The sequence below is a fragment of the Salminus brasiliensis genome, chromosome 23 (genome assembly GCF_030463535.1).
Source record: "Salminus brasiliensis chromosome 23, fSalBra1.hap2, whole genome shotgun sequence".
NCBI classification, from domain to species: Eukaryota; Metazoa; Chordata; class Actinopteri; order Characiformes; family Bryconidae; genus Salminus; species Salminus brasiliensis.
Window position 1 is genome coordinate 6,035,182 of NC_132900.1, and position 27,704 is coordinate 6,062,885.

The 27,704-nt window shown below is 40.8% G+C and overlaps 3 protein-coding genes across 5 annotated transcripts; 2 read left to right on the top strand and 1 right to left on the bottom strand.

The window, feature by feature from the left end:
* Window positions 1-1,421: 1,421 nt before the first annotated feature.
* Window positions 1,422-11,322, top strand: LOC140545552 (polymeric immunoglobulin receptor-like). Its single transcript, XM_072668360.1, has 4 exons — window positions 1,422-1,489; window positions 1,591-1,914; window positions 2,009-2,317; window positions 8,110-11,322. The coding sequence occupies exons 1-4, from the start codon at window positions 1,453-1,455 to the stop codon at window positions 8,235-8,237; spliced, it is 798 nt and encodes a 265-aa protein (XP_072524461.1). The 5' UTR covers window positions 1,422-1,452; the 3' UTR covers window positions 8,238-11,322.
* A 370-nt stretch (window positions 11,323-11,692) lies between these two features.
* Window positions 11,693-13,983, bottom strand: LOC140545567 (uncharacterized). The gene is made up of 2 exons (XM_072668396.1): window positions 13,579-13,983; window positions 11,693-12,715 (listed from the first exon to the last, which is right to left on the bottom strand). Exons 1-2 carry the CDS (start codon window positions 13,981-13,983, stop codon window positions 11,693-11,695), a joined length of 1,428 nt encoding a protein of 475 aa, XP_072524497.1.
* A 662-nt stretch (window positions 13,984-14,645) lies between these two features.
* Window positions 14,646-27,430, top strand: LOC140546118 (inositol-3-phosphate synthase 1-A-like). 3 transcript variants are annotated; one of them, XM_072669277.1, is made up of 11 exons: window positions 14,646-14,704; window positions 18,591-18,714; window positions 18,845-19,006; window positions 19,206-19,335; window positions 20,657-20,850; window positions 20,949-21,098; window positions 22,742-22,957; window positions 23,798-23,962; window positions 24,147-24,260; window positions 25,224-25,441; window positions 26,379-27,430. In XM_072669277.1, exons 2-11 carry the CDS (start codon window positions 18,601-18,603, stop codon window positions 26,575-26,577), a joined length of 1,662 nt encoding a protein of 553 aa, XP_072525378.1. In that variant the 5' UTR covers window positions 14,646-14,704; window positions 18,591-18,600; the 3' UTR covers window positions 26,578-27,430. The 3 variants fall into 3 exon arrangements, with proteins under 3 accessions (XP_072525378.1, XP_072525377.1, XP_072525379.1); XM_072669276.1 differs by lacking the exon at window positions 14,646-14,704 and adding an exon at window positions 18,297-18,392; XM_072669278.1 differs by lacking the exon at window positions 14,646-14,704 and adding an exon at window positions 18,403-18,518.
* Window positions 27,431-27,704: the final 274 nt, after the last annotated feature.

Sequence of the window (27,704 nt, forward strand, 5' to 3'; positions counted from 1 at the left end):
AGAGTGGAAACGGCAGCTTCAGCTTCAGGAAGGCTGGGGTCGTCAGTCACAACACACCTTTTGAGTGGATGGTGGATAGGGTCGGTACTTCTGGACCATTGATCACCTCTGATCTGATCTGTTGTCTCTTATGCACTCTGTGGTTTCTACATTCAGCTCCTGTCTGAGGTTAACAGGTCATTTAAGTTTCACAGTTCACCTTACATAGCTCTCTGCTGCGGCCTCTTTACGTTCCTCTCTGAGGGCAGCAGGTCATTATGTTGAACTTTACTCCCACAAGTCTCTTATACGCTTACTGTAGGGCTGAGTACTGGCAAGAAACTAGCAATACGATGCATGTCACGATACAGGGGTTATGATATATTGCAAATTTTAAATATATTGCAAAATTATAGAAAAACTGTCATAGATTTAAAAACATCTATCATATCCATAAAATCTGATACTGTTTATTATATTATATGCAATATAATATAATACAATTCTGCAATATATCAATATTTTCTTACATCGCTAGTTAATTGAATGATAGTGTAATATGATAATGTGTTTGGGCTGTTTTTTCAACATATTGTTGGTAAAGATGATGATTTTAATGTTATTATTGTTAATAAATAAAAATAAAAGATCCCATGTTTTTAAATCTGCACCACTGCTTCTGAACAGTGCTTTACATTTGTTAAATAAAAATAGTGAAAGTGAAACGCTGATGTTGAGACGAACAGGAACCTGTAGCCTTTCAGTTGTACATTTTTGAAGAAGATAACAATAGTGCCACCCTTTTTGGTGATACACACACTAGATGGACAAAAGTATTTGGACACCTCCTCCTTTTGTTGGAGGGTCTCTACTGCCCAGGGAAGAAGACTTTCTACTAGAATTTAAAGAAGAATTGCTTTAAAAGTAAATTGCTTCCAAAAGTATTGGATGGAGCACCATTAATCATTCCAAAAAGCACAGTTCTACAGTTCAATGCTGGGAGGCCTTATACCCCTCAAGCCCACACCTGGAATTAGGCATGGGGCCTATAGGTTCATGATTATCTGCTCCAGGGAGTCTTACGCTATTGGCTGTCCTTCTCCACACTGACTAGACAAGCTGTGTGTGTGTGCATTTGCACATCTGTGTCAGGAATAGGTACAACTTACTGTAAAGTAGCTGAATTTGAGTTAATGTTAGTTACTGAAGTTGAATGTGAAATTTAGCTGGTTTAAACACACAGTTCAGAAGCACAGCGCAAAGCCTGACTCACTGATGCTGATATCACTTCCTCTTGTGTTGTTTAGAACTGAAATATTCTGGTCTTTACCTTTACATAGTGTTTTTTAAGACCTCTCAGTGAATTTAGCAAGCAGGAAATTGTTGGGCTGCTATGGTCAGACTGCCAGCAACACAACTGAGACATAGGAAGTCAGAAAACCTGCCACCTTACTCAACAGAAGATCAACGAACATGCGTCTCATTTTGGGCTTTATTTTCACTTGTGTATGTAAGTAGATTTTCATGCACTCTGTGACTCACACTGCTCTCTAGAAGAAGAAGATATGGTACTTTCAGGGAGTTACAGTGGCTGGTCTGTTGTCTCTGCAGGCACTGGGAGCTGGAGCTGGGAGAGGGAGTTAACTCTTCCACCTGGAGGAACGATCACCATCCCGTGTCATTATGATCTGAAATATATACAGCATAAGAAATACTGGTGCTATCACGCTGGTGCAGCATTCAACTACTGTAAGATTCTGGCTTATGCCAATAACACAGAAGATAAAGTAACAGTGACTGATTACCCAGCTCAGAGTCTCTTTACTGTGACTATGAGAGATCTGCAGAGTGGAGACACTGGATCATACTGGTGTGCTGTGGAGATGGGACTCAGTCGAGATGTTAATGAACAGATATATATCACAGTGAAAGCAGGTATTAGATTCCACACAGCACACACTGAATAATGATTCATCACTGAATTATCTGAAGCTTCTCATATTGCAGTATCACATGTCTTTGTGTCCAGATCCTGATCTATCTGTGGTGGAGAGCAGTGTGAGTGGTCAGGAAGGGGGCAGTGTCAGTGTCCAGTGTCTCTATAGTGCTGGATATCATAAAGAACAGAAGCAGTGGTGCAGATCTAAAGGCAGTAGGTGCTACACAGTGGGGAGGACTAACACATCCCAGGGTTCAGCAGTGCAGATCAGTGATGATGGGAGAAGATCCTTCAGGGTGGAGATGAGTGAACTGCAGAAGAGTGATGCTGGCTGGTTCTGGTGTAAAACTGGAAAGCTACAGATTCCTGTTCATCTCAGCGTCAGTGATTTATCTCCAGGTATAATCACAAACACTACTTTTATGTAATAAATGTAAATCACTGTTCGGATCTCTGGATCAGTTTTTCAAATTTCATGATGGAAACAGATGTGACTACATTTCCTGACACTGAGAGAAGCAGCATCAGTGAAATCACTCAAGGTTGGATCACAAACAGTCCTTCAAATTCACTGAATCCAGTCACAGACAGAATTAGTTAATTTGATTTGTGCTTCTAGGTTTTACGGCTGTGACTGTAAATGGAGGAACAGCAGACAGGTGAGTAGTGCCGTTTTTTTTTTTAATATCCACCAATCAGCCTTAACATTAGTACCATTGAAGGTGAAGTGAAAAACACTGATTATCTTCATTTACAGTGGCATTTGTCTGTCAAGGGCTGTATATACAGTATTAGGCAGCAGGTGAACAGCCAGGTGATGTTAGTGTTAAAGCAGGTCAAGTGGGCACGCATAAGAATCTGAGCCACTTTGACTCAGTTAAATTGACGGCTAGACGACTGGGTCAGAACATCCCCAAAACCTCCAACCTCCAAGCTTTTGTAAGGTGCTACTGACATGCAGAGGTCAGTTCCATCTACAAGTGGTCCAAGAAAGGACAACCGGTGAACCGGCAACGCGGTCATGGGCATCTAAGGGTCAGTGATACTTACAGGACTTGGATCTGCTGCTAATGTCTCAGATCCAGATACCACAGGAGGCCTTCAGAGGTCTTGTGGAATCTGTTGTGACTGCAGAAGGGAGACCTAATCTGTATTAAGCAAGTGGTACTAATGTTATGGCTAATCAGTGTTAGTGAAATCAGGAATCCAGTAGTTTGGTTTCAGTTAAATGTTTTAAATGAATTTGGAGGAGGAGGATTTAAAAATGAAAAGAATGAAATGTTGTAAAAAACATTAACGCCTGGTGATCACGTCTTAAAGTAGGTAACTTGACAAAAAGATTCCAGCTAAATAACTACAGTTTATTATTATGAATACAGTATATAATAACTAAACAGATCCCAAAAAAAAGGCTGAGGTGGAGACTCCAAGACTGAAGACAGTCCACTGGACATGCCAGACATGAGATGAACAAACAGCCCCCTAAATGTATAATAGATAAATTAATTTAATAAAGGCCCTCAGTCTGTACGCTGGTTCCTACTGCAAGTATATGGTAAACAACAAGCCCCTCAGCCCTCTACTAATACAATAGGGTTCTATATAGTACAAAAACCATTAGCAATAATGACACCCTTTCTGGTAGTTATTGGGACACCTGCTCATTCACTGTTTCCAAAATCAAAGGTGGTAAAAAATAGTTCATGATACTTTTGTTGGAGTGACTGTCTCTCCAGTCCAGGTAAACATCGTTCCAGAGAACACAGTCCCACCGCTCCACAGCAGGAGGGGGGTTCTTTCCACCCCTCTAGCCCACACCTGGCATTAGGAATGGTGCCAGTAGTTAGCATATAGTGTAGAACCATGTTGACTTAATGTCATTTCTGTTCACTGCACCTAAACTCAGGCAAGTCTGACCTGTGCTGTTAAAGACACTACACTGAGGTTTGGTCCTGCTTTGCTTGTGTTTCAGAGAGTCTGAGCTGTTTTGTACAGCACACAACTGAATTACTGATGGAAGGACCCATGCTGTGATTCCTGGTGGTGTGGAGAAATGAAGAAGATGGAACTCTGCATAGCTTTTGATGGAGCTTCTGTTGTGAACTGGAGAAAAACAGCGAGCTCCATGTGCTTTTCATTTCCATTATTTTATAATAGTTCCACAGAATACATTTACTGAGTTTCAGTTGTTCTTCCATGTATAAAAATTAAGCATGTGATTTTAGTTGGGGTGAAATGTGAACAGATGAATGTCTGTTAGGGTGAACAGTGCAGTCCTGTTATTTTGCTCTGCTTTAATTGGTCGATTTACAGCACTGTGATGCTAACAGAACCCACATATTCTAGTGTAGTTTGAACATGGTCAAATCTAAATATGATTATATATTATTATTGTATTATGAGGTATTGTATTGGTTATGTATTATGACTGTATTATCAGTGGAATAGACCTTGAGTTTTAAATCATTTCAGTACAAATTTGCCAATTCCTGCTATCATATACATACACACATAGTTGGGAATGACACCTATGCTCTTATTTTTATTAGCATTGTATTTGGAAATGTCTTATTTCAGAGCTGGAAGAAATCTGGATGTCCAGATAATATGTCACATATTTCTTGATAATATACAAATACCCTGTTGTTAAAGTTTATATATTAGACACTGAGATGCTAAATCTACTTTAGAAGACAAGACTAGAAGAAGAATTATCTAAATCAGCTGATCAACTATTGATGTAAATTTCAAGTGTGCAAGTGTGCTTATGTTTACAGTCACTAAGCATGTCTTGAGCCTAAATCCCAAGTCCAGGATTCATTCTATTTATGTACTGGTTTAGTCAGTTGTTCTTAAAGCTGTCCTCAGGGAACCCTAGATGGTGCAGCTCTTTGCTCCATCTAATATTGTACCACTGTGAATTTTACATGTAATTTTGCTATGTCTCTCTGAAGTGTTTCTATAGATTATAAAGTCATATTTGAAAATGATTAATTAATATTAATAAAGACAATAAAGTGAAATCCTGATGTCAGAGTGCTTTTCATGGCATGTCCAACAAGACGAAAAACAGAAGCAGCACAAACTCAGGACTAAAATCTTAAGAAAATGTGTCACATATACAGTGGAGTGCAGAGGAGAGGACCCAGGTCGCTGGATGATTTAGAGAGATTGTGCAAAGAGGAATGGTCAAAGATCCCTCTACCTTAATCTCCCATCTTGTGAAACATTGTAAGAGAAGATTAGGTGCTGTTTTGTTGGCAAAGGGGGTTGTACAAAGTATTAACATCAGGGGTGCCAATAATTGTGGCACACATGATTTGATGTTAAACAATTATTTCTTAATGTGGGATTTTTTTCCTACTGAATAAATTCACTTGAGTTAAAGGTTGGATTTTACTCTTTTTTCCACCGTGGTCCTATATTATTTAGAAAAACACACAATTTATTAGAAGCTAAAGATCACATCTTAACCAGGGGTGCCAATAATTATGGAGGGCACTGTACATATATATAGCTATATTTGTCATATATTTGATATATTCATACAACACATTTTCTCTTATGATATATAATAAAAGCACATGCTGTTAATAAATCACTGCATATCCATATAAGGAATCAAATGTATATTTATTTTGTTGTTTTTTTTGTTTTGTTTTTTTTTTCAAAACGCAAAGCAGCTTTACAGAAATCCTGTAATAACACAAAACTGTAATTAAAACCACCTACAGAAACAATTTTTTTAAATTACATGTAATTTTGGTTTGCATACGGTTCATCTCTTACAGACTCCAGAACGTCTGTAGTAATATAGTGGTATAATATGTATTATTTATTAAAATATAGATTTATTTTTATATGTAATTTCTTTACAGCTGACCAGAAACTTACTTTTTTTTTATTTTTACCCATATAGATATATAATCTGGTTTTTTTATTATTATTATTATTATCCTCAAGTTTCAAACACTTTTATTTTGACGAGTGGTAGACCAAGATTCAGCTGTAGTGGATGTGACGCGCGCTATTGTGGCTGATGTGTAGTGTAATTCCCAGCCAGTGTGAAAACAACGCTAATGTTAAAGTTACACCAGTGAAATCAGGTGAATATCGGATCGTGTTGTAACCCGTGCAGTTATTTAACAGTGAAGATGGCATCCGCGGTCGTGTTACAGACGCAGATAAGTGCGATCCTGGACGTTTTGACGAAAGCAGCAGTGGCAGAGATCAGTCAGCTCATTCAGGAAGACAGTGTGGTTCTACATCTGGAGATCAAGAGGAGGGAGGACGAGATAGAAGGGCTGAAGAAACGTCTACAGGCCACCGAGAAAGAACTGAAGAAAGCTCAGGCTACTGCTGACAAATGTTCGGTCGGTGTTCAGGTCGAGATGCTGGGTACAGGTCAGTGTCTGCTCCTTTACAAACTGGGATACATGGATAACTCAAGCTGGTTAAGCTGGATGATCAGCTTAGCTCTTGACCAGCACATGGATTGGTATGTTTGTGCTTGAGTGAGAATGGTTTGGCTGGTCCACCAGCATGAACAAACTGACCAGGTTGGTCATTAACTGTCATGGTCAAGGCAGTTGACCAGTATGACTGGCACGATCAAGGTGGTTGACTAGTATGACCGGCATGATCACTCTGGACCACTGGTATAACCAGGTTAACCAAACTGGTCAATCTGCTTAGTCTAGTTGATCATGCTGATAGACCTAAAGCTAAACCATCAAACATACCCTATGCTGGTCAAGACTACGCTGGTCAACCGGCTTAATCAGCGTACTTACCAGTGCAGAGTATGTTTGATGGATGCTGGAGCTTTTCAACCATCTTTACTATCAAGGACCACCTGAAACCAGTTACCAGTAAAGGTTGGACTTCAGCCCACGAGTCTCATGCCTCGTTAGTTTAGAACGGAGAAGAAAAGCTACATACTCGATTCGATTAAAGGGGCTATATACGATTCTGGCAAATGACTGTTGATATTTGACCGTAACCTCTTTCAGTGCTCCTTCAGAAGTCCGAGCTCTCACCCTTCATCCTTCTGAAGTAATGTTGGCCAGCACGGGCGTCTGTTAGCTGGTGCTGTGGAGCTGGGAGCTGGTGCTTTCCTCCAAGCATGTCGGCTGCCTGGTGATGCCGCATCGGCGGCAGTTTGAAAAGAGGGGGTGGCTGGCTTTTACGTGTATCGAAGGAAGTGTTGGGAGCATTGCTAGTGCTGAGGGAAGTTACGAACGGATGGGTTCATTGGGAGAAAAGGGAGAATTTAGACTAAACAAATAATAATAATTATTATTATTATAAAAAATAATAAAATTTAACGTTACCCACCTGTGAAGCAGGAGTGGAGCAACATCCCAGTGGTTTTGAAAATTTGGAGGTCTCTCCACCATCCAAATACCTCACAAATGCTTACACATGTCTTCACCCTTGCCCCCTTCCTTCTCCTGTTCTGTGTACAAGCATGAATGCCTGCTGAATGATGCTGATTGGCTGAGAACAGCATTGTATGGCTCCTGTTTGCAGGGCCAGGGCTGAGTACGTTTTTTATCTAGTCTGCAAACCACGAGGAAACATTTGCTGAATTTAATAAAAAAGTATATTGGATTGAAATTGTATACAGCACCTTTAATACATTTGCTGAAAACACTACATAAACATGTTAACAGTTTAACAATGTAACAATACAGCATAAATAGATATAATTGGAATAATTCAACTGATATTTGGAACTATAATTAGTCACACAACACCCACTTTGATTTGTATGTGCAAAACTAAGAAAGATTGGGTTGAGGGATGTTGTTTTTGGGGCATGTATTTACATTGATGAAATTGGTGACAGTCTAAGTCCAGTGTTTGTTAGCAGCATTAGCCTATGATCTTGTGTTGTAAACTAAAGAAGCAAAAATCAGACACCAAACATTTGTTGGCAGATTGACTGAATCTAGGGTCTGTGATAAATCATGATATTTAGATTTTTCACCAAACTATCCCTTTAAGCTTCTTCTGTGTTATCTGTTTCAGAACCTACAATTATACTGTAATCAAAGCCAAACTGTCTTTCTCCATCTAGCAGATTTAATGCCCAGCAGAAAGGGATCCTCACCTGGGAGCCACCTCCAAACATTCAACACGGGTTTAGAGCAAGAGCTCAAAGAAGAGAAACCCCAGCTCGCCCACAGAATGCCAACGCCTTCACAGCACACAGCCGAACAGCCGAGTGCAGCCCAGGCCTTTGCCCCGAATCCTGGCAAGCAGCAACCTCAGGCATGTGATGAAGATGAGTTCAGCAGGCTGGAGTTTGAAATGAAGATGGAGCAGGTGGAGGAGCTTGTGGATCAGGAGCTCAGCCTGCAGAGGGCAGACTTCAGGATGGTGCATGCAGAAGCTGGATCTGACCACAAGACCACAGACCAGATGTGGTCACCTGTTGAAGACGACTCTGCGAGTGACTTTGGCGTGCCTGATGCTTGTACTGGCTTAGAGCAATACCAGCAGGTTCCGACAGAACCGTGTGCAGAACCTGTTTCACGCCCCCACACACACTTACCCACCAACACTCACCCTCTAGGTAACGTGCATCCTCTGTGGGGACGCGCACCAGCCGGCCATGCCAGGTCGAAGCCCTTCCGCTGTGAGGAATGCGGGAAAGGCTTCACCCAGAGGACGCGGCTCATAACGCACAAGCGAATCCACACGGGAGAGAAGCCGTATCACTGCCAGCTCTGCGGTAAAATGTTCTCCAGGCAGGATAACTGCCTCAGGCATGTACGCCTCCACAGTGGACAAAGGTGGTAAAGAGCTGTGTGCAGTGCTCTCAGGCTGTGCTTCTGTTAACTGGAACTCAAGGAGCATGTTTTCCAGGTCCTAAGGGTATTGGACCAAACCGATAGAACGATTTCTCAGCTAACTTAAAGGAATACTTCAGCATTTTTCTGTATAATCTCTTGCTGAGGCGTCTGAACTGTATGATCAGATAGTAAGCTCATCATGTTTCCCTGTACTTGGGACAGGAAGTCAAAACACCCTTGTAACAGAAGCCAGTGGGCAGTTGCTGAATTCTGCCTGTGGTTTTAAGCTGTAAATCCAAGTAATTTGTTCTTTCTGATACGAGACTAGTTTTCCTGAGGGCAGAATTCATGATCATTTATTACCAGTGCAGTGATGTAGGTGGAGAAAGGCAGATTACACATGGATATTACAAAGCAAATTATATTATTAATCTTTAGCAATGGATTTTAAGCAAGTTTGCTATTTTTTATAACTGGATTTTGATAAATTACAAATTATTATTATTATTATTAAGTCCACCCTGTCACACAATGGCAGAGAGCACTGGATGGGTAAAGACTAGCATGAGCTTTTTCTGAGATGTGTTTAACCAGTCAGCTCCCTCTATATCATTGAACCTCCACACGCTTGGAGGAGAACACTAACTGCCAGTTGTGTCATGTCAGCTAACAGATGCCCCCATTGGCTAACATTAGTGGTGTAACTGATCACAGAACCCACAGTTTTTGAGTCACAGATCGGATCATTTTTTCAGATTAACAAGGAAGAAAAAAGGAGACAAATGTGAGACAGTCATTTTAGGCAAAAAAAAGATCATTTTTAATTTTTTTATCGCCTCATTTTTTTTCTCTTTTGATCGAATTTGCCGCACTGCGGATGCTAGCTGATGTTTTATTTATTTATTTATTTATTGTGCATTATTGAGCCGAACGCTACCAAACTCTGGGTCATGAGGTTTTTGCCAGATTTTAGAAGTGATTTAAAATATAGTTTAAAATGGTAATCTGACCTTCAGGCCCTGTTTATACCTGCCGTTAACATGCGTCCTGGGTGATTTGATCATAAGTGGCCAGCACAAAGTACGAGTGTGTACGGGGTACATTAAGTCTCAAGGATGCATTGTAACCCGATCTCTCAAACCATATTTGGAGGTGGTTGGAGACTCATATGACCCCATTGTTCTCATTAATCTAAATGCCAAAGTGCCCTGACATGTCCCCGACAGCAAAGCATCACTGCCCCAGCTGAAAAAATTCACAATAACTGCGAGACCACCCCGTCCACTGTCCGCTCGAGTCAGCTGAGCATGTTACAATAACAAACTGACTTCTGTTGGTTTATGATTTGAGAAATCCGATCAGAAGCGATCACAGGAAAAGCATTTAAAATGCCAGGTGGGCACAACTATGCATACTGGCAATCGTTTGTGATCGGATCAGCCGAGGCGCAGTAATACCAGCCCTCAGTTTCCAGTATTTTGGTCTCCCTATTGATAGAGATGGAAGCCTGCTCTTGTGTAACTGGCTTTCTACTAGATTTTGGAGCGCTGCTGTGAGGATTTGATTGCATTCCACAAGAAAAGCGTCAGAATGTTGGATCATCACCACCCCAACTCCTCCTTAAAAATTGTTCCTAGAGGACCTTTTGGGTGTTCTTCAATTGGAAACTGTATAGGAACCTCTTAATGTGCTTTGAGGAACCTACAAGAAAAACCTTTCCTGAAGGTTCCTCCAAAGTTGAACACAATTGAAGCCCCTAAAAGCCCCCCTTAATGAACCCTTAAAAGATCCTTAAGGAACGTAAACTTTCAATAACTTTTACATTGTTCACTTATTTGCAAAAGACTGTATATACCACTGTGTTTTGTATTTTTTTCCGAATTTAGCGTCAGCTAAGCTGTCCTCTACAAACTATGCGAAAACATTTCCCCCACGACCAGTATTGTATGCAGCTCCCCAATGGCTTCTGCTGTAAGGATGTTCTTAGTCAGGAAACATGTCAAGAATATTGTCATTTATTTGGTCCAGATGACCCCACAGTGACCTCTAGGAATGCAGATACAGTAGATTGGAAACCAGGTACTGATTGGAGAACTGAGATGTTTTATTTCCTGTCATTGTAAATGTCATTGTGTACAAAGAGGTCTATTTTTGGGTCCATGTAAGAGTGAATGGTGGTGAGGGATGATGGCCCCTTACGTCATCCTTCATATTTCTCAGCTGCGTCTTCTGGATTCTTTTGATGATAAAGGTGTTCTTGTTACTCCATTTACGGTGCATGTCATTGGTTGACGTGTTACAGGTGTTGACAATTTCCATACATGTATGGCATAGTGGCTAGCGCTGATGCCCTGCAGGCAGGTAGACAGAGGTTCGATTCTGTGCCTGGGCAAACGCCCCACGCTAAAACAATTCAAAGGTCCTTGAGCTAAATTTCTAACCCGACATTCGCCTACCTCTGAAACGTGGTTAAATAGGAGCGTCTGCTTAATGCCATACATGTAAATGCTGACATGACAAAACAACGTTAAACTACATTAATGTGCAGTCTCACCTGCTTTGTCCATTGGATATATATTTTTTAAAAACAGCAGTTCATACAATAAAGAGTCTTTAATAAGTCTTGATGCCCATGTGATTAGATTTTTTTATTTGGCATCAGTTGAGCTGTTCTGTAAAGGGCTCATCTGCTGCCTGTATTTTATGACTAGGAAATTCACAGTCTGCTGTTTACCTGCATGAGCTACTTAACAGAAGGGATATTAGTCCTGATCAGGTTATTTTGCCCCCCGGTCCAATCCGAGTCTCTTAATGCTGAGTATCAGCCAATATTGATCTGCTCAAACTCTCCTCCCTGACCAATCAGCTCGCAGCTCCTTTACAACACTGCAGTCTGATCACTTCCTGTGTGTGTGTGTGTGTGTGTGTGTGTGTGTGTGTGTGATTCCTTGTGTGAAGTTTTGAGCTTTACATTTCACAAGATGAACAGGATCTCCTCAGTGCTGCCCTCTTGTCTCATCTGTTCCAGTTGAATGGAATGGCGGCGTGGAGGTCTTCGGCCCCTCGAACCGTCCTGTCTGTGGGTTTGGGTCTCTTCGGTTCTGGGTGTGGGACTTGGCTCTCCGGAGCAGGACCGTGTGGATGGGTTTGTATGGAGAGGGGGCAGGAAGCTGCTACCACCACGGACCTGTGTCCTCAAACTCAGCTGCTCCTGAGGCTTCCACTTCCTCATAGTGTTGCATTCACGAGGAGCAGCAGGGGGCACCAGCGATAGGGAGCTGGAGCTGGAGCTCGTACAGGTGGAATGGTGGAGGTTTCTGCTGATAGGAACTGGGGGTAGCGTTATAGTGGTGGGCTGGTCATTTAAGCGAGTGTCTGAGCTGGACAGATTGAAGGAAAGGCTGGGCAGCTGAAGCAGGTTCTGTCCACCTAGCGCAGGTAGAGTGTTTCTCCGGCTGTGTAGACGTTCCAGGCCTGATGGACACTCCAGGTGATGCTTCTCCATATGGCTTCTGGAGACCACTCGCCCACCACTGGATTTGTGGCCTGCTCTCTTCGAGGAGCACAGACCACCACTCTGTTCCACCTGCTGAACAAGAAACCTGTTGCCTGCCTCCTCTTCCTCTTCTTCTTGCACGGCCCCTTGCCTCGTGGTTTCCTCGTAAGTGCGGCTAAGGTGGGCCAAGTTGTGGATGGCCAACCAAGGCTCAGAATGCAGCCTCTGTCGGTTCTCAATCTCCTGAGGCAGAGGCGAGCCCACCCTGCTCCCTCTCTTCCCTGAAGCCCTGAAGTTGAAGATGTTCTCTCCCTCAGCCTCTGAGCTTGGAGAGCTCGTCTTCAGCTCAATATCAGAGGGCGACATGCACGAGACGGGTGAGGTGTTGGGTGATGGAGGCACGTTCAGGTAGCGACGGGTCACAGTGGCCCCGTCCGAGCTTAGGTCTGTAGCGATGATGATGATGTCACGGCCCTTGGCCCTGCAGGCGTCCAGCAGAACCTGGATCAGAGGTGTAGTCTATGTGATATGCAGGTATGCAACGTACTGTAAACCCATTAGGAAACTTCTTGGATTTACATGGCAATTTGCAAGAAAGAGAGAGTACTATTTTTCGAGCTCTTTGTCAAGCTGGATTAATGATTGACAGCAAACCTTGAAGGTTCTTTACAATTGTCCCAAGGACAATACAACAATTGCTGCTAGGAACCATAGCTGTAGGCAGTAACAGCTACCTTCAAAACCTTGTCCCTGCCAGGCTAGGTGCTTGTGAAGACCATCTTGATGTTCTTCGTGATACACTATATGGACAAAAGTATTGGGACACCTGCCTATTCATTATTTTGTCCTAAAACAAGGGTATTAAAATAGTTTATCCTGCTTTTGTTTGAGCATTGCTGTGAGGGTTTGATTGCAGTCAGCGACAAAGAGCATTAGTGAGGTCAGGATGATGGATGTTCACCACCCTAGCTCATCCCAAATGTATTGGATGGAGCACCACCCATCATTCCAGAACACATAGTTCCACTACTCCATAGCTCAATGCTGGGGTGGATTTACACCCCTCTAGATCTCAGCTGGCATTAGGCAGCATGGTGCCGATTGCCGATCTGCTCCAGAGAATCCTATTCTATTGGCAGTACTTCTACAGGGACAACTTCTCTAAATGGTGCAACTTAAAGTAGCTAAATGAATTTTTAGAAGGGGTGTCCACAAACATTTGGACATTTGCTAATAGGCCCAACTGTATGTCTACATATTCGGCCCACAGCAGCTAAAAAGCCCATTTAGGATGATGGTATAAAGGAGACAACACAGGGCAACATAATCTTTCACACAACTTTAAATTAGACAATACCACTGACCTGGATGGTGTCCTGATCATGGGCGTTGATGCCATAAACCAGAGCTGATGCTCCAGCATAATCCTCCATGCTGGGATCAGCACCGGCAGAGATGAGGGCCGAAGCCACCTCAGCACCTGCCCTCTCCATGCAGGCATACATCAAGGCGGTCCGGCCGGCCTTGTCTTGGACGTTAGGATCAGCCTGGTTCTTGATGAGGAAGCGGATGAGCCTCAGCATGGTGCTTCCGGATTGATCGCCTCTCATAGCCCGGCATGCAGCCAGCAGTGGTGTCTCTCCTCGCTGGTTGCGCTCGTTGACCTGAGCGCCTCCTTCCACCAGCAGCCGAACCAAGCGGAGCTTGCCCAGCTGGGCTGCAGTGATAAGGGGGCTTCCGTCCACCAGGTACTCCTGTGGTTCGGCCATAGCTGGAGCTCTGATGGGGATCCTTATTCAGTGATTATTTCTTTAAAAACTATGGAATCTGACAGACGAAGAAAAAGAAGAAGAAGAAGAAGAAGAAGAATATAGTTCCCATAATATATATATATATACACACACACACACACACACACATTTAAAGGCACTGTTACCTATGTTACCATTGTTTTCTATGAATGTCCAGAAAGGCAATGGATTAATTAAATTTTCCAGACAGTTTTCATCTCAAGATCACAACCTATTTTTTGTCAGATCTCATGATAATCCGTTGATTTGATGAAATAACAAATATTACTACAAGAAAGCAAACATTGTTGTTGAGATGTTTCACATTAACACTTTCACATCTACACTCTATGAAGTGCTACTTGGCTCATAACCATATTGCAACCTTTTCTTTGTTGGATCCACAATTTTTAACAGGTTTGGCCCAGAACCATCTACAAGAGGTTTCCCACCAATGTGAAGAACCCCCTTAACCAGGCCAAGAGGCAGCCAAATGGTCCCTTGAGTGGTCACAGACATATATATTGTAGAACCATTGCCTTTACTAAAGCCCTTTTACGAACCCCTTTTTGGTATAAATATTTGGTACAGTCCACAAGTCACATGCACAACAGGATGTTGTGTCATTTCCTGAATTCAAAGGCGGATATTTCTTTTTCTCTCATGCAGCCCCGTTAGCCACATTATAGACTTATAGAAGGTAAGCTACTTATTCAAAGAAATACTTAAGTCAGTCCTAGAAATGTCCACAGTAACCTTCTGCTACAAGCATTGATGCTGGGTAAACATTTTCTGTGTATTTGCTCAACTTGCTCAAGGAGTCAGCAAACAAATCAGTAAATAAATGACATATGGTTTCAGAGATGGGTTTCTGAGATAAATTAATAATAAATAAATTAAATAAATAAATAAATAATTGGTAGATCATAAAAATAACAATAAATAAAGTTAGTTATTGAGAGCAAATTATGGGTTCACTAATGGAACTAATGAATTTTAAATGGTATGTTAGGCTTTGACCAGTGATCAGTGGGACACTTTGGTGCTGTATCGACCCCTTTTCAAAGGTTCATTAAACAGTCATCTGCAGCTGGTTTTCCCTCTGTCAGGCATTAAATTTAAATAGTGTAACTTGGTCTTGGAATTTAATATCAAATGATTAAGAAAGTGAATTGTGCTTAATGTGACCAGGGACCTAAAATATCAAGGTAAAAAGGCCCATTTACAGGTTTAGTTACAGGTTAACTTTAAGGCCTTTTCGAAGTTCATATACTTTAATTTTAAAACAGCACAGATTATCTGGACAAGCTTGTAATGATTTTTGAGCTTGAAATGTCGAGCGGTCCGGGCACCGCTATGAAAGCGTTCTCACCGTTTGAATGTAGGCTGCTTTGAAATGCCTTCATCTCTGTGGGAGAGCTGCCCAACTTGAAAGGGAAAAGAGGTCAGCAGTGCTGGCCCAGCATTCAGAAGTATTGTGTATCTGGCCAAGTGTTCTGCAGCCATTTATAGAACACGATTTGCCATTATTTCTCTCTACTTTTCTCAGCAAAACTGTATCTTTCTCCGCTTATCACATGCGAATGGTTATTTATTAAGAGGTATTGACCAGTTTGACTAAGGTACACATGTACAGAAGGTGTAAATAGCTGCTGTCGTAATAAAGCCTCATGTAACTTTACAGGAGGAGAAAACAAACATCATGTTAATATGCAAATATCATAAGTGGACTAAAATGTCTAGTATATGGGCCCTTTAACGTTAGCCACCGGTAGGCCAGCTGTTTTAGCTTGCAGTGTAGGACATTAGCATTGCCTGTGTCAGACAGGATTCTGAGAAAGGAAGGCACCCAGTCATGTCTGAATTGAAGTTTATTAATCTACCTTCTACTTAATTGGCCAAAAATGCTAATTGATAATGATAACACAACTAAACAAGTTTGTCAGCTGGTGTGGCAGAGCTCGTTTGTATGGATTGCTGCTTGCTTCCACCATGTTGCTTTTCCTCTTGAGACAACCCAGATGATCATGGGATATGTAAAGCCTTCTTTATATACTTGTGTGTGTGTATGTGTGTGTGTGTGTATATATATATATATATATATATATATATATATATATATATATATATATATATATATATATACACACACACACACACACATATGTATAAGGCTTTACATATCCCATGATATATGTATGTTTGTTGCCTTCAGAAATCGACAAGATGAAGGTACCTTAGCAGGCAGCATTTCATAAGTATTTACTTCGATTTGGACATGACGGTACCCTCCTGCCTTCGAATATATAGGCAGCACTTCAAACACAGCCAGTGTAATTTTTTTTTTAATGTGTAGGTTATAGGTTTTGAGTTATGAGGGCAGTGATGCTATATAAATCTTAAAACAATACTGAAAATGTATGTATTTATCATTATTCTGTTAAAACAAGTGCATACACCTCTTGTCACCTCTAACTCTAAAGGAGACCAGTAACATATTTGGAAGTTATACAGAGCAATATATCAGTATAAATATACCAGGCATATTTATATTTCTCCACTCAAAATATCTCTCGACTCACAAATGTCCTACTTGTTATTGTACAGTCAGCCTTGTCTCAGCTCTGTAGTAACTCTGGCTTATCAAGAAACCTTGGCTATTTGGTGTTTTTGTCGACCAGCATCTCAACTATATCAATAAAATGCTGCTACTGTAAGCTTTTTTTTTTATAACCTTGAAAGAATTGCAACTGACCTGGCATGACTCGGACTGCAGCCAAATCCTCATCCACCTCAGGGTCTTTCCAGGGCTGGATGTGCTGCTGGTCAAGTGGCAGAGTGCCGTGTGTATCTATGAGAGGGAGTCAAAATGTGTGTTTCCGACTAGGGGGAGGATCCCCTGCAATGATCTATGAAATCTATTTGTGTCACATCTGTATTGAAGCCCAAAGCTTATTTTCATTACCAAAGGTTTGTAGACACCTGCCCAGTCAACGTTCATTCATGAGGAGGGTGCCCCTGTCCAGTTTGCTGTGGCAGTAGCCTCTACTCTTTAGTTGAAACTTGAAAGGCTTTGCAGTAACTGATGCTGGATGATTAGTTCCAAATCCAAATCATCCCGAAAACTCTGGATCTCCAGAGAATACAGTTCCACTAAACCATAGCCCAATGCTAGGGGCCTAATATTCCATTCTCATTGGGCATGGTGATCTTAGAGTTTCCCTGTCTATTGGTGATGCCTTTCAATGCACTTGAACACCTGTGGGTGCAATGAGTCACTATGTCACCTTAATGTGACAGTAACTCATTAAGGGAGGGGGGGGTATAAACTTTTGAACAAATAGCACATCTGCGACCTCTACTGTTCAAAATGCCACAGTGCAGTACAGCAGAACTTGGGCATCAAAGGTTTCAGCAGAGGAACTGTCTGTGGTTCTTTCTGAATGCACCTCTAACCCCTGCAGCTAGTTCTAGGCAGAATACTTGCCTACTTTAATACTTTAGCTGAACCCGAGACTGAGGGAGACTAATCAAAACAAGACAGCAAAGGCCTGCGAAGTGTGCTGATTTGAATCACATTGGTCTCGTCAGATAATTATTTCAAATCTGGCTAAATTCCTCATGCTGAAAGTACTAATCCAATATCTAATCCTGCCCTGTTATCAGAAACACATTGCTTATAAATGAGGCCAGTTGAAACATAGTATACCCCACTAACATGGGCTGATGCTAAAAACAACACAACAAGCAAGGAAGCAGATATGAAGAACACTGTGTTGTAGTGTACTTCACTTCAGGATAACTAATCATAAGTCTGTGTTGGACTATGTCCAGACAATTATTAAAAAACAATAATAATAAATAATAAAAAAACATATTCAGCTAAAAGGTGCCAGTGCTCATCATGGAACCCGGTTGAACATTTAAAAACGAAGAAATGTAAAAAATATGAGATCAATAATTGAACTTTGGAAAAAATAGGTTAGATGGAGATTATCCATAGTATAAAGATTTTTTCAAATCATGTTTTTATATATATATATAAATAATTGATAATAATTGATTAAGGTCAAATGACTGCAATCTAATGGATGTGTTTATTATTATTATTATTAATAATAATAATAATAATAATAATAATAAATAAATAGGCTGGCTTGGACCTGTCCGGGTCAGAGAAGGCGCTCTTTTGTCCATCTTGAAGATTCTAGAATTTTCAAGAGCTCGCTTTTCATTGGCCGGTGGGCGGGGCTTGGGTCCTGAACCTGATTGGCCGGTTGAAGTAGTGGAAAGATACAGCAGCCGGCGCTTTAAAGCTGGGCATCCGAGCTGGAGAGCCATCAGTCCTCGGTAGCGAGAATCACACCGTAGAGAAGCGCTGAAAGTGGGTAAGCATAGAGAAGTGCGTAGCATTGCTGAGTTTTGGGGATTAATGAGCTGTGTTGATGACAAAGGACTTGGACTAATATAATCTCATTTACAGCCCATTTACTGTGGTATAGGGTTAGTTTCGGGTTAGTATCACTATATATATCTATATTTTTATTTTATTTATTTATTTATTTTAATTTTTTTTTTTTTTGCAGGTTTTTAATCATGCCTGAAAAGATTCGCATCAATTGCCCAAGTGTGCAATACACTGAGCAATACATCGAGTCCCTGTACTCTTACCACACCACCTCCGTATCCAGTGATGGAGACACCTACACGGTAAGCTTTAGCGAGTTTTTTTGTTGTTGCTCCTGAGCTCCCCCTGTAGTTGAAGAGTGTAATCAAATGGCAAAAACGTTTTATTTATTTATTTATTTATTTATTTATTTAAACGTTTTAACATCTGTAGGTGACTCCCCAAACCACTGAGCTCATATTCCGCACGGAGAGAGCTGTACCCAAGCTGGGAGTGATGCTGGTGGGATGGGGTGGCAACAATGGCAGCACCGTCACAGCTGCAGTTCTGGCTAATAAACTTAGCCTCACCTGGAGAACCAAGACTGGTGTCAAGGTAAAGGGCATGTCTATGAAGTTATAATGACAGCATAAATAGTTTCCTATAGCACCACGTTGCATTTCTTCAGTATTTTAGTGGGCACTGTTTAATATTTCATAATTAGAACATTCACTTGAAGGTTTAGTATACAGTTGTCTGACCTGCTGATTTTCTACCACACTGTCTCTTTCTCCTTCTCTTTCTTTCCTCCCAGACCGCTAATTACTATGGCTCATTACTGGAGGCTTCCACTGTGTCGTTGGGGTCGGGACCAAATGGAGAGGTCTTTGTGCCCTTCAGAGATCTGCTGCCAATGGTGCACCCTAATGACATCGTATTTGACGGTAAATAAAAAAAGATGGAATGTTGGTGGAATAGCTACTGAAGCTCTTATGCTGTCAGTTTTCAGTCCAGGAAGGCCGTTTATAGAATGAAAAAAATGTTGTGTTCAGTAAAGGATAAATAATATACTTTTGTGTGTATAGGTGTGTGTGTGTATGTATGTGTATGTGTATATGTGTGTGTGTATATATATAAATATAAAATTACACACAAACACACATTTATAGCACGTTTAGGCAGATCTGCCTTTAGCAGCTTATTTTTTATGGGCTCTGAGGTACATTCTTAGAATATTCAAGGGTTCTTTAGGAAAGAGTGGCTATATAACAGCACAACTGGTGGTTGTAGAAGAAGTGGTTATTTGCCTGGTTAATACAAACAGTACTAATAGTAGGATTAATATTCCTACTACTACTAAAGATTGTATTAATTTAGTTTTTATGCACATATTAAGGTACCCAAAGACACTGTACGAAAACATCACAGTCAAGCAAGGAAAATCAATACAATGCAATTGCCCATTTAAGGATCACAACCAGATAGAATGACAAAAATGTATAACCCATAGATAATAATAAAGAGCTAAAATTACTTTAGAGGTGGGCCAGATGTAGTTACTGGAAATATAAAAATGGATCTAGTTGTTAAACTAGCTGTGAAGAGCTGGGCCAGTTCTGACAGTGCTGGTTAAACGGTGATGAGATGTTGCCCTCTCAGATAGCTATAATATTAAACACAATGGTGTGATCATAATAATGACTACAGTTAGAATTGTTTGTGCATCAGTTTCATGATCACTGTTCTACATTTTTAGTCAGCAGGTGTGAATCAAAGGGATTAAAATGTTTGTCATTTGTTTTGGGTTTGTTCAGTAATTCAGGAAGTTCTTACCGCTGCTGTAATCTTCCATACCAGTCCCAGCCTCGGGCAGAGTTTAGGCATGGCCTGTAGTGAGTGGAAATTTACAGCACATGCTCTTCTGCATATTTCACCACACCTGATTTAGTAGTTCAAGACTGAAAAGCGTGACTGAGTGTTTTTTTAGATTAGGGTTGGAACTATGCCATGCAGGGTTGTGGGACTCCAGAGGAAGGCGTAGACTAGCTTGTTTCAGAGTAGAGAGGCATAAGTAGTATATGGCCACACCATGACAGCGTTTGTAAAGGCCTTAAACCTTCAGCAATCTAGTTCTTATCACCGTTGAGCAATTCTGATGGTGAATTACTTTGTTTCCATCTAAACCTTTTAATTATCCAGGAATCTGACACAGAGGCATCTCCCCCTTTAAGAAGTCCTAATTATTCCTCTTTGTATGAATCTCAGGTTGGGATATCTCCTCCATGGATCTTGGCCGTGCTATGGAGCGTGCCCAGGTTCTGGACTGGAGTCTTCAGGAGATGCTTCGTCCACACATGAGCAAGCTCAAACCAAGACCCTCAATTTATATCCCAGACTTCATTGCCGCTAACCAGGAGCATAGGGCTGATAACGTGCTCACCGGCACCAGGGCAGAGCAGGTACAAAAGGAGCAAATGCTGTTTACAGCTGTGTATGTTCCACACCTTCCAAAGCTGTTGTATTTTGTGGCTGATCGTATGATCCTGTGTCTGTTTAGGTGGAACAGATCCGCAGAGATATCCGTGACTTTAAGCAGAAGAGCGGCGTGGAGAAAGTGATTGTGCTCTGGACTGCAAACACTGAGAGGTTTTGTGATGTCGAGCCTGGTGTCAATGACACTGCCGAGAACCTTCTCAACACTATTCAGGTAACAGAAGAAAGAAGCTTATCTAGAGCTTTTCATTCTAATAACAGATAGCAAAAAGAAAGCGTTGCTTGACAGGACTTTATGGCTGTTGTCGCGGAGTCAGCAAAGGTGGCTGATTAGTCAAGATCAAAAGACTTTGCCAGCCTAAGTTTAGTCTAAATGAGGCTGAGAATAGGCCTAGAACCAAGTCCAAATAAGAGCGTAAAACAATATACATAGATAAATAGAACGAGTACACAGTACGTAGAGTCCAGATTGATTTACTTTAGATCTGTGTGCTGTAATGTGGCCACTTCATTAATTATATAAAATCTGCTCTGTGGTGGTCCTTCGATGGGGTGCTGACCATTGAAGATTATGGTGTGGCCATATACTACTACTGTATATTGCTTATGCCTCTCTGAGTCTATTCCTTCCACAACCCTGCATGGCATAGTTCCAACCCGAATCTAAAAAAAGCATGTGCTGTAAATTTCCACTCACTACAGGCCATGTCTAAACTCTGCCCGAGGCTGGGACTGGTATGGAAGATTACAGCAGCAGTAAGAACTTCCTGAATTACTGAACAAACCCAAAACAAATTACAAACATTAGAATCCCTATATATACATATATACACACACACACACACACACACACACACACACACAGAGCAGTAAAGCGATGTGACCTTGGAGAGAGCAAGGCCAATTAGAGAGAGCATTCTCAGAGCCTCGGCTGCTGATGGCTAGCAGCATGAGGGGGGTTCGAACCAGCGGTCCTATTCTCTGATCGTAGCTTTAGTCCACTGAACCACTCTGGGCCAGAGTGGTGGGTCATTCTCATCTCTGCAGTGAGGCTGCGCAACAGCACTGCTTTGTCCAATCCACTCGTACCTGCGAACACACACACTAACACACCACTCCTATGCCAGTGTGGTGGCAGTGCTGAGAATGACCCACCACCCAAATAATAGCTGCTCTGTGGGGGTCCTGTGGGGTTCTGACCATTGAAGAACAGGGTAAAAGAAAGCTTACGAAGTGTGCAGAGAAACAGATTCGTTAAAACGACCTCTGTGGCATGGTGAGCTTGGATAATTACTGTTTAATCATTATTAAAACATTTGAATCAATGTGTTTCATATGTCATCAGACATGTTGTTAATCCTTCTGGCACTCTAATCTGGGATGGAGGGAGGCTTGCAGTGTTTGGTGGGTGCTTGACATAGTTAAAACTGGTGGCCTACTTCCTTTGTCCTCTATAAATCTAGAGTGCAAAGCTATTTGGACAATTACATAACGGATGTTGCTTTGTTTAGATGCTGTAGTTTTCCATAAGTGTTCTTCAACCGTTGTCATTTCTTGGAGCATAAACTGTCCAAACATGTATTGTTGAACTGGTTGGCACCTACAGAAATAGGAGTGCCCCAGTTAGGTATGACGAGGACATTTATACACACTGCCCTGCCCTCATTTTTGTGGCCAATGATTCTGTCTTGTAGTTTTTGTTCTACTTTAAACCTCTTAATCTCAGGTCATAGCTAATTGTTACATTACTTAAAATGCAGGCTTATATTTCATAAACTAGTTATTAGTATTTGCTTATTTTATTTTATTAGTGTTTGATTATCTTAGGATTCTCAGTCACATTTTATTTCCTCGTAGGCTGGAGGAGAGGTATCTCCATCCACACTCTTCGCTGTGGCTAGTGTTCAGGAGGGCTGCGCCTACATCAACGGCTCCCCACAGAACACCTTTGTGCCTGGGGCAGTGGAGCTGGCTGTTCGGCATGGGGTCTTCATAGGGGGAGATGACTTCAAGTCAGGCCAGACCAAGCTGAAATCTGTTCTGGTGGATTTCCTTGTCAGTGCTGGCATTAAGGTAAGGAACACTGTAGCTAGCTTTCTTAAAACACGCCTGCAACCATAATTTGGAAACACGAAAAGATGGGCTGGTCTAACTTTATATGCAAATTTTAAGGACTTGCTGCTTTATGGTTATTTATCTCTGTCTCTGTATTAGTAATTCATCTTGTCCAGGGTATCTCTAGAAATCTGTGACCAAATCATACTTGCAGTGTTTCCCCCACACACAAGCTATTGTGCTATTTGATGGTGCATCCAGTTATGTGGCTTAATACACTATATATGCATGTTTTGTGGAAATCCTGACTTTTTAATAAGAGTTAGTTACTTGTTGCACTCATTGCATTACACAGCTTTTCTAGTCCCTGTAGAGAAGTATTGCAAATAGAAATATCTGGAGCAGATTAACATGAACTACTGGCACCATGCCTAATGCCTGGTGTGGGATAGAAGAGTATAAAGCCCCCCCAGCATTGAGCTGTGGAGCTGTGTTCTCTGGAATGATGGTGCTCCATCCAATATTTTTGGGATGAGTTTGGGAGGTGATGATCCAACAACCTGACCCCACTAACGCTCGGAATGCAATCAAATCCTCACAACAATGTTCAACATCTAGTTGAACACCTTCCCTGGACAGTAGAGACAATCACTTAAACAAAAACAAGATAAACTCTCCTTTTGAATGTGCTGGTGTCTCAATACTTTTGTCCAGGCATGGTTAGTAAATAAACAATCTATATAGTTCAAATGTGTGGGGATATGCTTTTTTTCTTCTTTTATTTCATTAATTAAAGGTCATTTTTATTCTCAAAATATCACTTGCTTCTTCATTCGCTGTGTGTCATTGTCATTACAGCCGACCTCCATTGTGAGCTACAACCACCTGGGCAATAACGATGGCATGAACCTGTCTTCACCACAGCAGTTCCGCTCTAAGGAGATCTCCAAAAGCAACGTGGTGGACGACATGGTGCAGTCAAATCCAGTGCTCTACAAGCCTGGAGAGAAACCTGACCACTGTGTAAGTGTGTGTGAAGCATGAAACTCTGCCCTGCGTTTCACTTATTTGCTGCAAATCCATTGGAGTCTTTACATTTTATGGACTTGTCTTTATGTGGGTAAATGAGTGTGATTGTGTCCATGAAGAGGAACTGACTGTTTACTAATTTGTTGTGATAATTGCTGTGTATAATTTGTCAATCCAGGTGGTGATTAAATACGTCCCCTATGTGGGAGACAGCAAAAGGGCAATGGATGAGTATACCTCAGAGATAATGATGGGTGGCACCAACACCATTGCCATGCACAACACCTGTGAGGTAAGTTCTTAAGTGAAGGATTTTTACTGACCAAACCACTGTGTGATTATAATGACCGGGAAGCTGGCACTTTTAGTTGTAATTATGTGGTTCAAACACACTTAAAGTGCTCTGCTCACCTCGTGTGGGGTCTGGTCCAAGCACTTTATTCATGTAGGTCTAAAGCGTCTCAATGCATTTGAAAACATGCCAGTCAGTGTCAAGTATAACCCTGTTTTACATACAGTACTATGCTGTACCACACTGTGGGGAAAGTGACATTAGATTATCTATGGGGTGATATTGCAAGGCCTGGGGATTTGTGCTGTTCTATTATGCCATATCATGTTAATTCAACCCTATACAAATTATATTACATAAGTAAATAGTTTGCAAATTTCAATCATGCACTGCTTAGGGTAAACAATCTATGTTTTAGAGGGCCCATATTATGAAAAAGCACATTTTCCTCACTGTTTCAGCAGTTCAGAAGTTTTAAATCCGATAGTTCACGCTCACTCAAGTTCATAATGTCCACATATGGAAAGTAAGCTGAAAAACAACCCCTTTTTGATTCATTTTTAATGATGTCACAAAAACAAACTTGCATATATCCACATTTTCTCCTTACAGCAGTGTAGCTCCACCCATTTTTTTCAGAATTTGCAATTATAACAAGACAAGACCAGCATATTCACCATTTGTGCTGGACACAATCTGTGCAGTGAACACCTGCACACAGACACACTAGGTCCCTATATCCCCAGGTATCGAACCCAGGTATCAAACCCACAAGATAGTCATCAGTAGCCCAGTGCTCTAACCGCAGAATATCAGCCTTTAAAGCACTGTAACATTTCAACAGCCCCTAGATTTAATTGTAAGGGATGAAGAGAGGTTGGACATTTATAACTGTAATGTCTTAAGTGACACCAAAAACGAGAATGCATGAATTTGCATTAAATTTCTGTTACTTTTCTTCAGGACTCCCTGCTGGCAAGCCCCATCATCCTGGACCTGGTCATCCTGACCGAGCTGTGTCAGAGGATCACATTCTGTACTCAAGAAGACAAGTCCTTCCAGTCTTTCCACAGTGTCCTTTCTCTGCTCAGCTTCCTCTGCAAGGCCCCACTTGTACCACAGGGGGCGCCAGTGGTCAATGCCTTCTTCCGCCAGCGAGCCTGCATTGAAAATGTCATGAGGTACAGAACAGTTCATTTGTTCATATTAGGGCCCTGTAATATAGACAGAATACCATATTACAATTATGATACACTGCTGTTTTTGCGACCATTCACTAGACCATGCCATCCAGTGAAAGATCTTATGATTCATCTAAAAATACAAAACACCAAAATACTCATGTGAAAAGTCAGAGATGCTGACATCGCACAGATTCTGATTGCTTAGGGGAATTCTTTGCATACTGTAGCGTCTATATTGCCTATATAACGTCTATATTTCAAAGGCCAATAGTGTGATTGATAATAAACCATATATTGTGCCGCCATAATGTATGTGTGATGATTGCATTATAAAAAATCAAATGTTTGTCCTGTGCAACTTAAATATTTTAAATCAGTTATGATTATATATATATATATATACATATATAATCATAATATATAAGAAATTTCCGCAACAAAAGTATAGTAAGTACAGTATAGACTTAATGTTTTATTGTTCCCAAAATACTCAACATATCAACATATCTAAAACATACAATTGGAGTCTAGTTGATTTTAATATATTAAATTCTACATTTTATTATTTTTTAATTTTGCGTAATACAAAATATATTGTTGCTGTCCCGCAACAGCCTCATTTTTTTTCTTTTGCTGTTCTTTTCAAATTTTTGGCTGAAAATTGTAGTTTTTATTTCATATATATATATCCATGTTTTGTTGTTTTTCAGTTTTTGATATAATGTGAATCTGGCAGTTGTCCATTTCATAATGAATGGACCAATAGAGATGCTCCAGAATTTAATATTTTACATTGACTTCCATTGAAAGTTAAGAAGGGTGGGGTTTTTTGTTTGTTTGGTTTTTTTGGTCTTCTGTAAAATTGCTACTTTGGAGAAACAAGGTTTTGTGTGATAGTGACTACATATAATATTATTTACTTTTTGTCACACAGGGCCTGCCTCGGTCTCCCCCCTCAGAACCACATGCAGCTAGAGCACAAGATGGCGAGAAGCTTCATGCATTGCCCTGAAAACCAGGTCTATGACCCCATGCTCGCAAAGAATGTTCAACTTACCAATGGATACCACTGCGTCCAGAGTAATGGGATCAACGAACACAAAGTTGTTCAGAAGATAAAATCAATTTCATGATTCCTGTGTTTATAAAAGGTGTTTTTTTTTGTGTTTCTTCTTTTTGAAATGTTATGGTACGATTATTGGTGTGGTACCACATGGTACAACTTTATATGCACTAATGTTACTTGACCAATAAGCACTTGAGTAGAGGACAAATGCTCAGTGTACCTCACTGTTTGTTTACTGCACTGTTCATTAAATGTTTTCATTGAGAGTGTCATGTATTTATGTATGCTGTGGTGGTACTTAAGGAAAGGTTGGGGTGAACTGGTGAAACTGCAAAAGAGTAACTTAGACTTACAGTAAAAGGGGCTGTTGAAGAAGGGCTATTTGGAAATCACTATTTCTGTTATTTGTTGTATAATCACAATTTTAGTCATGGTGTAAATGTGAAAACTGGAGAAATGTGTAGACACTCCATATTATGTGGAGTAAAACCCCTTTTGTGTAAAACTACACACTCAAATTGCTTAGAAGATTCAGATAAATAAAGCATAACAAGCTGTATTTAATTACAGTGAGGTGTACAAATAAGCCTTCATAAATGAACATCTCTGCAGGAGGTTCTCAGTGGACTCAGTGGTCCTCTGTACTGCAAACTCTCCTGCTTTTACAGCAAGAAATTTACAGGCTAATTATTTTCATTCTTAATCATATCTTTTCTTCCAAAGTTCAGTAAAGACGGGTCCAAGCTCCTTTATATGTATTATTTTAATGAGGTATTATTTTTACCATACAAGTTAGTTTCTAAGCTATTTATTACCATGCTGATCTTGTTTTACAGCCGTTTGATTTCTGTATGTAAGGTGTTTTATGGAACCCTGTGATGGTTGGTTGTTATACACAATAAAGTACATCTTAAAATTTATTGTTTAGCATGATTTGTTTTGTAATATTGGCTTTTATGATAAATATTAAATGAAAATGTAAAAGGTACGTATACAGTGTATGAGTATACAGTTTTGTGCTGTCGTAGGCAACCTCAGCTGTATATTTACATATTTATTTTGTACAGTAGTGTGTCATAATTAGATATTGTGTATAATTATATAATATTATATACTGTTTAATTAAGCAATAGGAATTACGGCACAAAAGCACTTTTATTTTGAGAAATATGTCAGAATTCCCAGAAAATTATA